The sequence below is a fragment of the Balaenoptera ricei genome, chromosome 7 (genome assembly GCF_028023285.1).
Source record: "Balaenoptera ricei isolate mBalRic1 chromosome 7, mBalRic1.hap2, whole genome shotgun sequence".
NCBI lineage: Eukaryota > Metazoa > Chordata > Mammalia > Artiodactyla > Balaenopteridae > Balaenoptera > Balaenoptera ricei.
The window spans coordinates 11871211-11885399 of NC_082645.1; the positions used below are offsets into that span (position 1 = coordinate 11871211).

General features: G+C 36.3%; 1 protein-coding gene across 2 annotated transcripts in view; it reads left to right on the forward strand.

Annotated features, from left to right (window-relative positions):
- Positions 1 to 14189, forward strand: part of CNTNAP5 (contactin associated protein family member 5) — an 887247-nt gene that overhangs the window by 443207 nt on the left and 429851 nt on the right. Inside the window, exon 7 of one of the 2 annotated variants that reach the window (XM_059927107.1) lies at positions 13881 to 14024. In XM_059927107.1, coding sequence (XP_059783090.1) covers positions 13881 to 14024 — 144 coding nt within the window. The remainder of the gene's footprint in view (positions 1 to 13880; positions 14025 to 14189) is intronic. The other variant, XM_059927108.1, reaches the window with a different exon arrangement.

The window sequence follows — 14189 nt, forward strand, 5'->3', positions numbered from 1 at the left end:
TTATTTCTATAGATTTGTATCTGGTACATAATACACACTCAATAAATATTTGTTAAGTAGATTTTAAAAGTTTACTTCTGTTCATTATAAAGATACCAATTTACACCCTACTTTTCTTCCCATAAGGCTTTCCTGATGGGTCCCCATAGTCAGAGCTCTTGCTGCCCTTACTTTGGCTTAGTACTGCCCTAATGGACCTCCTCTTGGAGCTCAGACATGATTAAAGGACTGGCTGGACATAATACAACTTTTCATTGGGTGATCAAAATAACTACAGATCACAAGGGAAACTGTTTTGCAGATCATATCATGTGGTAGTATAATTGTTATTGGTCCTTTTTTGGGGGGGTTGGTGGGAAACTCAGTTGAAAGACTACGGTAGAAAGAGAGAAATAAATGGAAGAAAATAAATTAAGGAAGAGGCAAATAAGTAGGTGCAAAATGGAAATAAGGGGAAAACAATGGAAGAAAACAACCAAGCTCCTATTTTGTGTGCCATTTTGTGATTTTGTTGAGTCCCTCAAGCAGCCTAGTGAGGGAGATTATTACATTCTATATCACAGACATAAAAGACAAGAGTGACTAATGACCCTCCCATTCCTATTCCTCAAGTCATCGAGTAACAGAGACAGGATTTGAGTCTAGGTATGCATAGCCGATCACCGTAAGTCATTCTGGTGACAGCCTTTCTCTCTGAAGGAGGGATAATCTCTCAAGATCCAAGCACAGGCTGTGGTCCTTATCCTGGCCTCTGCATGTATATAAGACTTGAAACCACATTCCTTGGTGCCTTTTTTCTGTGTAGTTTTAAATTTAAAATTTTTTGATCTGTGAACTTGCTAATTGCATGTTTCTCCAAGTTTTGTAACAGTGAGGTGTACATATTGAAAAGTAAGCTAATTGTGTGGAACATGATGAGGGGAATATGCCAATTCCAGTATTATACCCCAAATATTGTTTTTATTAAGAGAAAGTAAAAGAACACTTGATAAAATTCCTTATAGTATTATTTTAGCCGCAGTTAGGGGTGTGGTGGTAGGTTTTAACTATTTCATAAGACATTCTGAGGCTGGGTGAACTTAGGCTAAATGTCATCATCAATAAAATATTATAAAGGCCCCACTTGAATACTCGTAGGGCCTGAGGCTAGAGTCCTAATGGGGTCCACGTACCATAGTTCTAAATATTTCTAAAGTTACAAATAAGCTAACAAACAGTTGAATAAAATCTGTTCTACTTCCTTCTTTGACAAATGAACATCCCACATGTCCAAGCCCTGTCCACGGTGGAAACCCCCTTGGCCACTCCTGGGACCTATGTATGGGTCCGTGGTCCATACTCAGGACGACGGACAGTGGGGAGAATAGTTCAGGCCCTTGAAGCTGCTTCAGAGCTGTTCAGGCAGGAAACTCTGGGGAGCTGGGTAGGAAGATTAAATCGTCATTTCCCCTTGGTTTGCAAACACCACCCCTATGAGGCAGGATGTGACCAGAGGGTGGTCAGAGGGGGGCTGTCTAGGGTGTCAGTTCCACTGCAGGTGCCCTTCTAGCCTGAATGTATGGGGTGGGGATATACTGAAGTTAGAATTTCTAATGAGTTCTTGCTTGAATGCTGAAATATACATGATTTACCCCATTATCCAATTTTTTAAATTAATTAATTAATTAATTAAGTTATTTATTTTTGGCTGCATTGGGTCTTTGTTGCTGCACACGGGCTTTCTCTAGTTGCAGTGAGCAGAGGCTATTCTTCATTGCGGTGCGCACGCAGCCTTCTCATTGCAGTGGCTTCTCTTGTTGCGGAGCACGGGCTCTACGCATGCGGGCTTCAGTAGTTGTGGCGCATAGACTTAGTAGTTCCACGGCATGTGGGATCTTCCTGGACCAGGGCTCGAACCCATGTCTCCTGCACTGGCAGGCGGATTCTTAACCCCTGCACCACCAGGGAAGTCCCCCATTATCCAATTAAACTAAGGTTAAAATTTTGTAAATTGATTCAGACAAAAATGAATAAATAAATATGTGCTGAACCAATCAGGCTGTGTCAGACTTTGGTGTCTGTGAATCTGTAAAAAGATATCCATTTAGAGAAAGGAACCCTAGACTAGCAATGGACCAGATTTTGGCCAGGAGCAGCACTCCGGGTAAGAATTAGAAAGATGGTCTGAATCCAGCCCTTGGTGTGAAACCCGCTAGTAGGTAGAGAGCATTGGTTGGCTCTGGCAGAGGAAATAGGAGGGGCTGATTGATGCTATTGAGAAACTATTGGGGGTTTCTGCTACTATAACTGTCCATCACGTCTCCTTTTCTTCCCCATAGTGGGGACAGCAAAAGCTCACCAGGTGCATGCCAGGCTGCCTAGGTTAGGGGCATACTGTGTCAGTGAGCCTGGGACTTTCAGTTTTAAAAATGAGAAAGTTTCAGGCTAACCAAGACCAGTTGTTGACCCTGGTCTTCACGGAGATGGTTCCTCAATGGAACTGGAATAGAAGTAGTTGGAGGCGAGGCAGTGTGTGTAGGACCAGAGGGGCTACAACTGCACCCCTTGGCTCTACGGCCTTAGTCAAGCTGTTAAACCTCTGTATGCCATCGTTTTCATCAGCTTTCAAGTGGAGCAAATAGTAATATCTAATTAAAAAGTTATAGAAAAAAATAATGAAAGTAAGCTCTAAGCATAGGGCCTGATGCATAAAACTAGTCCATAAATGCCACTATTTTTTTTTTTTTATTATTGAAGTACAGTTGATTTACAATGTCGTGTTAATTATTACTGTACAGGAAAGTGATCAATTATATATATATTCTTTTTTTAAATAGTCCTTTCCATTATGGATTATCACAGGATATTGAATAGAATTCCCTGTGCTGTACAGTAGGACCTTGTTGTATATCTACTCTCTATATAATAGTTTGCATCCCAAACTCCCAATCCATCCCTCCCCCACCCCACCTTCCCCTTGGCAACCACAAGTCAGTTCTCTATGTCTGTGAGTCTGTTTCTATTTTATATTTTAAAACATTTGTGTTATATTTTAGATTTTTAGATTCCACATACGATATTATATGGTATTTGTCTTTCTCTTTCTGACTTACTTCACTTAGTATGATACTCTCTAGTTGCATCCATGTTGCTGCAAATGGCATTATTTCATTCTTTTTTATGGCTGAGTAATATTCCATTGTACATATGTAAGACATCTTTTTCTATTCATCTGTCGATGGGCATTTAGGTTGTTTCCTTGTCTTGACTATTGTAAATAGTGCTGCTAAAAACATAGGGGTGCATTTATCTTTTTGAATTAGGGTTTTGTCTTGATATATGCCCAGGAGTGGGATTGCTGGATCATATGGTAGTTCTATTTTTAGTTTTTTAAGGAAGCTCCATACTGTTTCCACAATTGAGAAATGGGGGTTTCCAATATTGGCTGGAAATCGGGGGTTTCCAATATTGGCTGCACCAACTTACATTCCCGCCAACAGTGAAGAAGGGTTCCCTTTTCTCCACACTGTCTCCAGCATTTATTACTTGTAGACTTTTTGATGATGGCCATTCTGACTGGTGTGAGGTGGTACGTCATTATAGTTTTGATTAGCATTTCTCTAATAATTAGTGATGTTGAGCATCTTTTCATGTACCTATTGAAATGCCACTATTGTTATTACTAAAAGACGACCTTATCTAAGCGAGATGCTGAGGCCAAATTCAACTGAAGTGTAAGGGACAACAGCTGGGCTTGGGTCAGGAGCCAAAGCCAGGGTGGAGGTGGGTAGCTGTGGACCTGGAACACAGGCAGGAAGCATGGCCATGAATGAGGTGCTTTATGGAAACAAGGAGGGCTGTCAGGATCAGTGCTTCCTCCTATTCAATGCAGGGTTGCATCTGGGTCAGATATCACTTACTCTTTTCCCTCCCGAAACAGAAATGAACAATTATATATCATTCAGAAATAAAGGGACACTGGGAATTTGTGAAAGAATAGGGTATAGAAGGAATAAAGAAGTGAAGATATGAAAACAAGTCACCTCACCTCAATATATAATCCCAAAGTAGGGACAAAAATAAGAGATCATATGCACTACACCCCCTTAAGAGTTATAGAGATCAGAAGTTCCAAAGAAGTTCCAATCTGAGTCACTGATCAAATCAAACAGTAGAGCAGAAGCCAAAAATTGGTCACACGGGGAACAATTTGGACTACCCTCATCTTATTTGGCCCATTTAGTATTTTTTTTTAACTCTTTGAATTCAGGCCAATATTTAAAAATCAAGAGGTACCATCAGAAAATTGGGATGTCTGGTCTCATTTGAAATGGCAGAAATTCATCTACCTTTGACAGCCTTCCTCCAGAAGGGCCATAATCTCTATGTATAATTCAACAAACACCAAGCCGGTGCAAGTTTTAAAGTGTGGAAAAAAAAGAAAGACAGCCATTTGGATCCTTTTTCATATATATTCCATTACAAAATAGGCTATCAGAACAAAAGTGAGACAAATATTCACTAATGAGAAACTTCAAATGTATCAGAAATCCAAGTCTGACAGGAAAAGGAATCTTTAGAACAAGAAGACTCTCAAATTCAAACAGGGCCAGAGAAAAAAACCAATAAGGAGGAATGAACTCATTGCCAGAGAAGTAACATCAAAGACTGAAAAAGAGACAAGCAAATTCCAGACAATAGAAGAGGAATGAGATCAAAGGAAAAGAGAGTGGCAGCTTCTAGGACCTCATACATTTAACATCAAAGTGTGTTTTCTCCTGGGATTCATCCAGTTGGAGCCCACCTGTGACACCAGAAAACTCATCAGGTTCCCAGATGGACCAAGACACTCAGACTGTGAGTGAAACTTTACAGTCTAACACCTGGTTTTGTTGACCACTAAGATCAATACAAGGCTCACCATGCAATTTTCCAAGAGCAAACAAATAAGAAAAGTAAGAAAAGAAAGCAGCCACATTGACAAAAAAATGACAATAAGGTAAAGCGGTTTTAGAAGTAAATTGCTAGTGCTCTTTTTTGATCCAATTCAACAATTATTTGTTGAATCTCTTATTTTTGAGTCATACCTCTTGCATTAAATATTCAAAAATGAAAAAGATGTGGTCTGTGTCCTTGAGAAACTTTTTTTAGAGAGATTTACCAAAACATTCAACAAATATTTATTCGGCATCTGTTATGTATTAGGCATCATTTTATGTGCTTGGAATATGTCCATGAAAAGAACAAGCAACTACCCTTGTGATGCTTGTGTTTTAGCAGGAGAGACAAACTATAAGCAATACCCATAACAAGTAAATAAATTACATAGTAAGAAAGATGACAAATGCTATAGAAAGAACAAAAATAGATCTAGGTAATGGGATTGGGAGTTCAAAGATTGAGGGAAACAGGTTGCAACTTCAGATATGTTGATCAGAGTAGGGATTATTGAGATGCTGTCACTTAAAGCAGGACTTTAAAAAAAAAAAGGTGAATTTGTCATATTGCTATCTGGAGAGAACTGGCTTAGGGCATCTGGTTCCCTTATAGTGTCACAACTATTTTGTGTTATAGGAGCCCATGATCTAATGGAAACTGGATTTCCAGCTCTCTGATGCATATACTGAATGCCTTTGGGCTACTTCATGCAAATGATGTGCCCTGAAATATAATCTCTATTCAATACCATCAGTATCTGCCCCATGATGAAATATGCCTGAGTCTGAATGGAAAGGCAAAATCATATCATCAGTGTCCTAGACAAACAAATCAGTGAATGAAGAGGTTTGTAGAATACAGCTAGGGTTGACTTAAAAACAAAGATTAATTCAAGGAGACTCATTCAAGTTTGAAGGAAGTACAGGGGCAATTATAAACACAATAGAGATATATTTGTGAGATGTTAAAAAGAATAGTTTATACAACACAGCCACTGAAGTAACTGAGAAAAGCTCTGTAATTTTAGGATAGACATTTAGGAAATTAAATAAATAAACAATACTCTTTAGAATGCCGACTGAATAAGAAGAATGCAGAAGAATGTGAGCCTGGAATATGCCTCCTACCCAAAGAACAAGTGAAATAGAATTTGACACTCAACAGTTCAATGACCAGTTTTCCTAAATTTGAAAAAATTCATGGAAAATAGATACTGATCAGATAGTTCTAGCAAGTTCTCTCTCTCTTTCTTTTTTCTTTTTCCCTCTCAAATAAATACCAAGCTAGAAATGATTGCAGGACCTTTTCAAAGGAGGACACAACATATTTAGTTCCAGTGTTCTGAAAATCTGAAAACCAGAAGGAAACCTCTACAGGACTTCGGAGAAAATGTGTGTTTGTTTATTAATTCAAAAAAGAAAAGTTACTTAGTTTAATTGCTATTGATGTAAAACATCAATGTAAAATATAGCAAACTTCAGACTGCAAAATATTAGCTAAGTTACTATCCATATAGTTTTTATTCAGAAATTGCTGAAAATAAGCCTGCAAAAACACTGTTTTGGAAGAACCTCTTAACTGAGAAATTGTTGCTGGTAAGAACAATCCTGCAAACAGCAAAGGCTACATGCCATGAGCCCTTCAAAATGTCTCAGGGTAGGAAATCTTTATTTTTTTTAATTGAAATATAGTTGATTTACAGTGTGTTAGTTTCAGGTGTACAGCAAAGTGATTCATATGTATACATATGTATATATCCATATATACATATGTATGTATCTATTGTATGTATCTATTCTTTTTCAGATTCTTTTCCATTATAGGTTATTATTACAAGATATTGAATATAGTTCCCTGTGCTATAGAGTAGGTCCTTGGTAGGAAATCTTTTAATTTTCACATTAATCCAATCAAGCTACATTGTTTATATGAGATCAGTATTATCATTATCCTCATATTATGTATGAGGAAAATGAATCACACAACAGTTAGGTATTTTACCCAAGGTCCCACAGAAGGGCAGATCCGGTTTTAAATCCAGCCAGAGAAGCTCCTGAAACAGTGATTTTAACCACTTCACTGTGAAAAGCTAAAGATGGATGTTGATACAACTCAAAAATTTATGCAATTTTGTAACAAATTGCCACAAAATAGAATTTCTTTAAAAAAACAGTTTCAAAGTGGAAAAATAAATGTGCAGGTTAATTGATAATAATAATAGTTTAAGTAATCAAAATTCAAAACAAGTTGGGGTTGGAGAAAAAAAAAAACACAACAAATCTGGGCTTCGTAGACAGTAATCCAAAACTGTAGTTTAAAAAGCCAGATAATCACAGGATTATCTTCCAAGTCAGTTTTTTAAAAAGACTAAAGAAATGAAATTGAGTTATTTGTAGTGAGGTGGATGGACCTAGAGTCTGTCATACAGAGTGAAGTAAGTAAGAAAGAGAAAAACAAATACTGTATGCTAACACATACATATGGAATCCTAAAAAAAAAAAAAAAAGGTTCTGAAGAACCTAGGGGCAGGACAGGAATAAAGATCCAGATGTAGAGAATGGACTTGAGGACACAGGGAGTGGGAAGGGTAAGCTGGGACGAAGTGAGAGAGTAGCACTGACATATATACACTACCAAATGTAAAATAGATAGCTAGTGGGAAGCAGCCGCATAGCACAGGGGGATCAGCTCGGTGCTTGTGACCACCTAGAGGGGTGGGATAGGGAGGGTGGGAGGGAGATGCAAGAGGGAGGAGATATGGGGATATATGTGTACGTATAGCTGATTCAGTTTGTTATACAGCAGAAACTAACACGACATTGTAAAGCAATTATACTCCAATAAAGATGTAAAAAAAAAAAAAAGACTAAACATTACACAGTCTACATAGCAAAAAGCATAAAAGAGACAATAATCAAAAACTAACAAACACAATAGAATAAAGCAATATTGATCGTCTTTATAATTATAGCAATACACTTAAAAGTTTTCTAGGGACTTCCCTGGTGGTCCAGTGGTAAAGAATGCACCTTCCAATGCAGGGGATGGAGGTTCGATTCTTGGTCAGTGAACTAAGGTCCCACATGCTGTGAGGTAACTAAGCCCATGCACCACAACTACTGAGCTCGTGCGCCTCGACGAGAGAGCCCGCGTGCCACAAACTACAGAGCCCACGTGCTCTGGAGCACGCACAGCCCATGTGCCGCAACTAGAGAGAAGCCCACTTGCTACAACGTAGAGCCTGTGCCACAGTGAAAGATCCTGCACGCCTCAACGAAGACCCCAAGTGCCACAACTAAGACCCGAAGAGTCAAAAAAAAACCAAAGAAATTAAAAAAAAAAAAAAGAATATAGCATTATTAAAAACTTTTTCTAAATTCCCTCAAGTGGTAAGTAGTCTCATATTTGCTTAATAAACAAACACCAGTCATATGATATGTGGTTTTCAATTAACACACGTATGGCAGAAAACACCAAAATGAGTATTTTTTTAAAGTTGGAACTGGGGACAAAGATACCCAGTTAAATTTATGTAAACTGAGAACAGAGGTAGAAAAATTAGTACCACTGAAAGTAAAAGTTAAGATAAAAAGATAAAGGCTATTGTAAAGTACTAAATGTTGTGGTTTCTAATTAAAGACACCTATACCAAACAGATGCATATATGAAATAAAATATCAATCAAATTCAAAAAACCAAAACAGTTCATTTCCAGTGGTTAGATGTTGACTGACACTGTCCTGACGTGAGCTGTAGGGACTCAGAAGCCCTGTTCTGGGACTCAGAGGCCCAAGAGCAAGGCTGAAGGAAGTGGTTATTGGTTTTCCAGTTACGTTGCTAGAAGAATAAACTAATGGGCAGAGTTCAAGGAGAAAAGCCCGTGTTGGGAACTTGGGTGAGACTCAGATGCCAGCTGAACTCAGCAGGAGAAGAGCTTGAATATGATCAATATTCAATTTTTGCAAACATTTGCTATAATCATTTGACCATCCCAGGTCATGCATAGCAGTGATCCTTGTCTGGATGGCTTGATGGACAAAAACATAGTTAAGGGCAAGATTTTGATTTTCGTTCACACAATTTTGATAAATCAGATAAAATTATGAATGCAAATGATCTGATGGATATAATTATTCATGTAAAATTCGTAGGTATATACCAAGTATAGCCTACAAGTGTTTATGAAATATTTAGAAAAATCAATACTATATACGCAGGAAAGAAAATCAGTAATATATGAAGCAAGTTTTTCCATTCTAACTAATCTGATAATGAACTAAATCTATAATTCAGTAGTACAATTATGGCCTCAAATTCTCAACTACATGAAAAATTAAAAATATAAAACAGGTTAAAAATTTAATCTCATACTCAAACGTGCAGAAATGCAATTTTGCTTCTTCTCCCTACCTGAATTCAATATGCTTATCGGCCCCTGCTTCCCCTGATAGCAGAAAAATCTAACCGTGTTGATGAATGATAACTAGTTAATGCCTATTTAAAACTTACTGTACTATTGTGTAAATACTGGGTTATACTGGGGTTCCTTCTTGCTCCTCCTTTTTGTTTCCATGGACAGATCACTGGCTGCGAGCTTGTGGATAGCCCAGCATGGGAGTAAAGTGTCAGCCTCTGCAGCTGCTGTTCATGGTGCCTGCAATGGCCTCAGGCTGTGAGGTCTAGTCACCTGGACACTTGGACCTCCGTATCAGCTACCAGCCTTTGACACACTTACATCCTCAGTCCATCCATATTCCCCATCCTTCTCTCACAGCCCTGGGGACCTCAGTAGCCTATTTCACACAGTGCTTTAGTGATCAGGCCGTTGAGAAGCAGCTCTCAGAAACTTCCATGTTGCTACTTCTCATAGCCATTGCTAACCTGTCTGTCTTCCAGCCAAGTTTTGCTCTGAGGCCATGCTGAATTTGAAGCCTCTTTAATAGGCTTACATCATCATTGTTGTAGGAATCAGGGGAGAAATAACTCCCTGCGTTTTCCAAAATCTATCTTGTGACCTCCATCCTCGTTCACCCAAACCTCATCAAATTTCAATCTCCCAGAGAGACCCAAAGAGCAGGTCCCACACCATGTAACTCTTATCTCCACCAATTTTCTCCTAACATCCTCCACCCAGACTGGAAAGAGTTTTGCTCTCCTTTCATGTAATGGGAAATTACAGTTTTATAATATATACTGTCCTCCATACTATTTCACTTAAAAAAGTCTCTACCCCAAATCCTTCAAATGCTTTTTTTTTTTTGCTATTTAAAAGAAAGGTTTTTTATTTTCTTCTCTCCTTTTCAAATATTGCCCCATGACTAATACTTTCCTAAATCACAGCTGAGTGAAGTAGAACATTATTTTTTTTTCAAAAATTGAGGAAGATGGCCAAAAAAATTAAAAGAATAAAATTTTCATTATATATAAATTATATATAGTGATATATTTATAATAATATAAATTATAAAAAAGAATAAGAACTTATGTCCACACAAAAACCTGAACATGAATATTTACAGCAGCATTGTTCATAGTTGTCAAAACTTGGAGGCAACGAAGATGTCCTTCAGTAGGTGAATGTATAAACAAACTGCGCTACATACAGACAATGGAATATTATTCAGAGCTAAAAAGAAATGAGCTACTAAACCATAAAAAGACATGGAGGAACCTTCAATTCATGTCACTAAGTGAAAAAGAAGCCAAACTGAAATGGTTACATGCTGTGTGATTCCAACAACATGACATTCTGGAAATGGCAAAATTATTGAAACAGTAAAAAGATCAATGGTTGCCAGGGATTGGAGTCAGGGGCTGGGGGAGGGATGGATTGGCAGAGAACAGGATTTTTAGAGGAGGCAAACTATTCTATATGATACTGAACTGGTGGATGCATGTAATCTTCCATTTGTCCAAACCTACAGAATGTACAATAGCAAAAGTAAACCGTAATGTAGGCTCTGGACTTTGGGTGATGATTATGTGTGAGTGTAGGCTCACCAGTTGGAAGAAGTAAACCACTGGTGGAAGTTGTTGGTAACGGGGGTCCTGTGCATGTGTAGAGGCAGGGGGTATGTGGGAATCTCTCTACCTTCCTCTCAATTCTGCTGTGAAACTAAAACTGCTCTAACATAATAAAGTTTTTAAAAAATAAACAAAAGTAACAAATAGTCAACTTTATTTTTACCTTACAAATTTGATTTATACAATTACAAAAGGGAAGTGAATCTTTTTAAATCCACGTGACTCAAACTGAAAACATTGGAATACTGCAATAAGTCAACAAGGAAGTTATCTGAGCAGTATTTTTACAAAGTATTTGTGGAATTAACAAGTTCATTTTTTTTCAGTTTTCCAGAATATTTCTCAAGAGTTATGAGTCATTTTTAAATAGAGTCAAAGATAAAACTCCCAGAGTTTTACTCAGAGACACATTTAGACATGATCTAAACACTTGGCAAAAGAAGAAAACTGGAGCTCAAATTCATTTACTATTTAAAATATGAGCACATATACTTCAAGACAAATAGTGTGGTTCAAAGAGAATCTATTAATTTCTGATCTATTAATATAATTCAACCCATCAATAGATTAAATGTAAAATGTCTTGTATTCTGTCCCATGAATTTTTGAAAGACCAGTCAATAGATAAAACCGAGCATTCACTTCTCATTTCAAACAAACAAAAAATAAGCAACTAAATAATTTATGTGTAAATGAGATTAAAGGATATCTAATGTGATGTGGATTCAGAATCAGTATTCTATGTACTGGGAAATATACAAAAGTACTGTTCCTTTTTGTTTGTTTTTGGCTTTTTTCCAAAGTTCTATACCATAATTCTTATTTATTGTTGTTTAAAAAGTTTTGGCTATATTTTAGAAAGTTTTGATTAGGACAATGAAACAAAAAAATGTATATAATTTGGCTTGAAAAGAGTAAAGTGTTTTAAATATGTCATCTGATTATTTCCTTGAAAAGTTGTATGAAATTAACTAAAACGTACATTATTTAATATACGAGTATCTGGATAGAGAAAACAGTAGGATGCGTATATAATTTACTTGATAAATGTTTAATTAATGAAAACAATTAATTTACACTGGAATTTGAGACATAAGTGATATATAACATTATATTGGTTTCAGATGTATTACATAATGATTTGATATTTGCATATATTGTAAAATGATCTCCACACTAAATCTATTTAACATCCATTACCACACATAATTACAACATTTTTTTCTTGTGATGAGAATTTTTAAGAGCTATTCCCTTAGTAACTGTCAAATATACAATACAGTATTATTAACTATAATCTCCACGCAGTACATTACATCTAGTGACTTATTCATTTTATAACTGAAAGCTTGTACTTTTTGACCTTCTTCACTCATTTCGCCCACTCCCCACTCCCCCACCTCTGGCAACCACCAATCTGTTCTCTTTATCTATGAGTTGTTCACATTTTTGTTTTGTTTTGTTTTTTAGATTCCATACAATGGAAAATTTTAAATGCTTGAAATTCACTGGAATTAAGTTAATGATGAATATGTGAACGAGAGAAATAAAATAATAACCTTAAGTGAAGGGCCTTACCAAATATATTTTGAAAATAGAAAAAGACACTGGGTTCTTGTATAGGAAGATGAAATATTTCAAAAATGTTTATTCTTCTCCAAGTAAATGTGTTTATGGAAATAACAAATTCTCAAAATTCTAACAGATTATTTTAAATAAAATTATTTCGAAATTAAACTTTAAAATAGGCAAAAATACCAAATAATTATCTAGAGTAAAACAATGATAAATAGAAGTGGGCAGCAGGATTAATCACTCTTATCATATATTACAATGTATAAAGAAGCAATTTTTAAAAAATGGTGTGGAACTTATGGGGGAAAAAAAGTAGACATCTGGAAGTAAGCTTTGCTTTATCTGTAGGCATTCATATGAGGCGAAGACATTCTGATTGGGAGAACAAATCTTCCTGAAATACACTAAGCATTCAAATAGTTTAAATACATGCTAAAGGTAACATTTCAAAGCATTGAAGAAAAACTGGGTTACTCATTAAATAACGTTGGGATAAACATGATTAAAGAAAGTGTTCTGCTTCTCTTGTATAATAGGAGGAATATTCATACCAAATCAGGTTTGTTTTTAAAAGAATATTTCCATTCCAAAAGTAATGTGTAGTAATTTTTACTGGAAAGAAAAGTGGTAGAGAAAACTGGTAACCCATATCCTTCCCAGAGACAAGTATCATTAATAGTTCAGTGTATTTCTTCAAGTCTAAATTGTAAGCACATGTTTTGTTGTTGACATCATACTTTATACCCAGTTATAACTCCTGCATTTTTCAGTCAACATTCTACTCATTTTCCACTTTATAACAAACGTTTACTCAGCACCATTATTAACGAAGTAGGAGTCTATCATATCAATTCTCGATTTTTTCCTCCATTTATTTAAATGTATGGGACATTTGAATTGTTTCCTATTTTTAATCTTTATAAAAGTAATTTGGGAACAATTGTGTTCATAAGGTGTTTTTGGTACAATGCAGAATAAACGAGGTCTGAATAGAGGTATATTTTGTTTGTCCCTCGGTTTTTCTTTGTATGTCCTCAGATATTTGCATAAGAGATAAATATAAAGATGTTTTCTTTTCTTTTTTTCCTCCTTCTGTAAATTATTGTTTTATTTAGTATTAGAAGGGTTCAGAAAGGAAGTAAAACAGTTTTGTAAAATAAGCTCTTAAAAAGCAAGCAATTATAGTTATTTTTACGTGGCCTAATCAGTATCCTTTTAAATGTGTAATCAAGTGGCATCTATAATTATTTGAGCCACTTGGCTCATGCTACAGTTGAATCTTCTGAAATTCACTTGCTTACTTTCCTTTTCCTATTCATTCAGAGCTTATAACTAAGAGTTGACTTTTTTTCTTTCTCATAAAGCTTAGTTTTGGAGGAATTCCAGTACCAGGCAAACCTGGGACCTTTTTAAAGAAAAACTTCCACGGATGTATTGAAAATCTTTACTACAATGGAGTAAACATAATTGATCTGGCTAAAAGGCGGAAGCATCAGATCTACACCGTGGTAAGTCAGCATCCTTCTCAGCTTGATGGTTTCTAACACTTTGGGGTAAGTCTTGCTTTCCCCATCCTAACCTTGACCCCTTCTCATAATATGTTCACATTACACTCTTGGAAGTCTTATCAGACTCCCAGGTGAAACTGGAGGCAAAGCAGGGACTGAATTGGT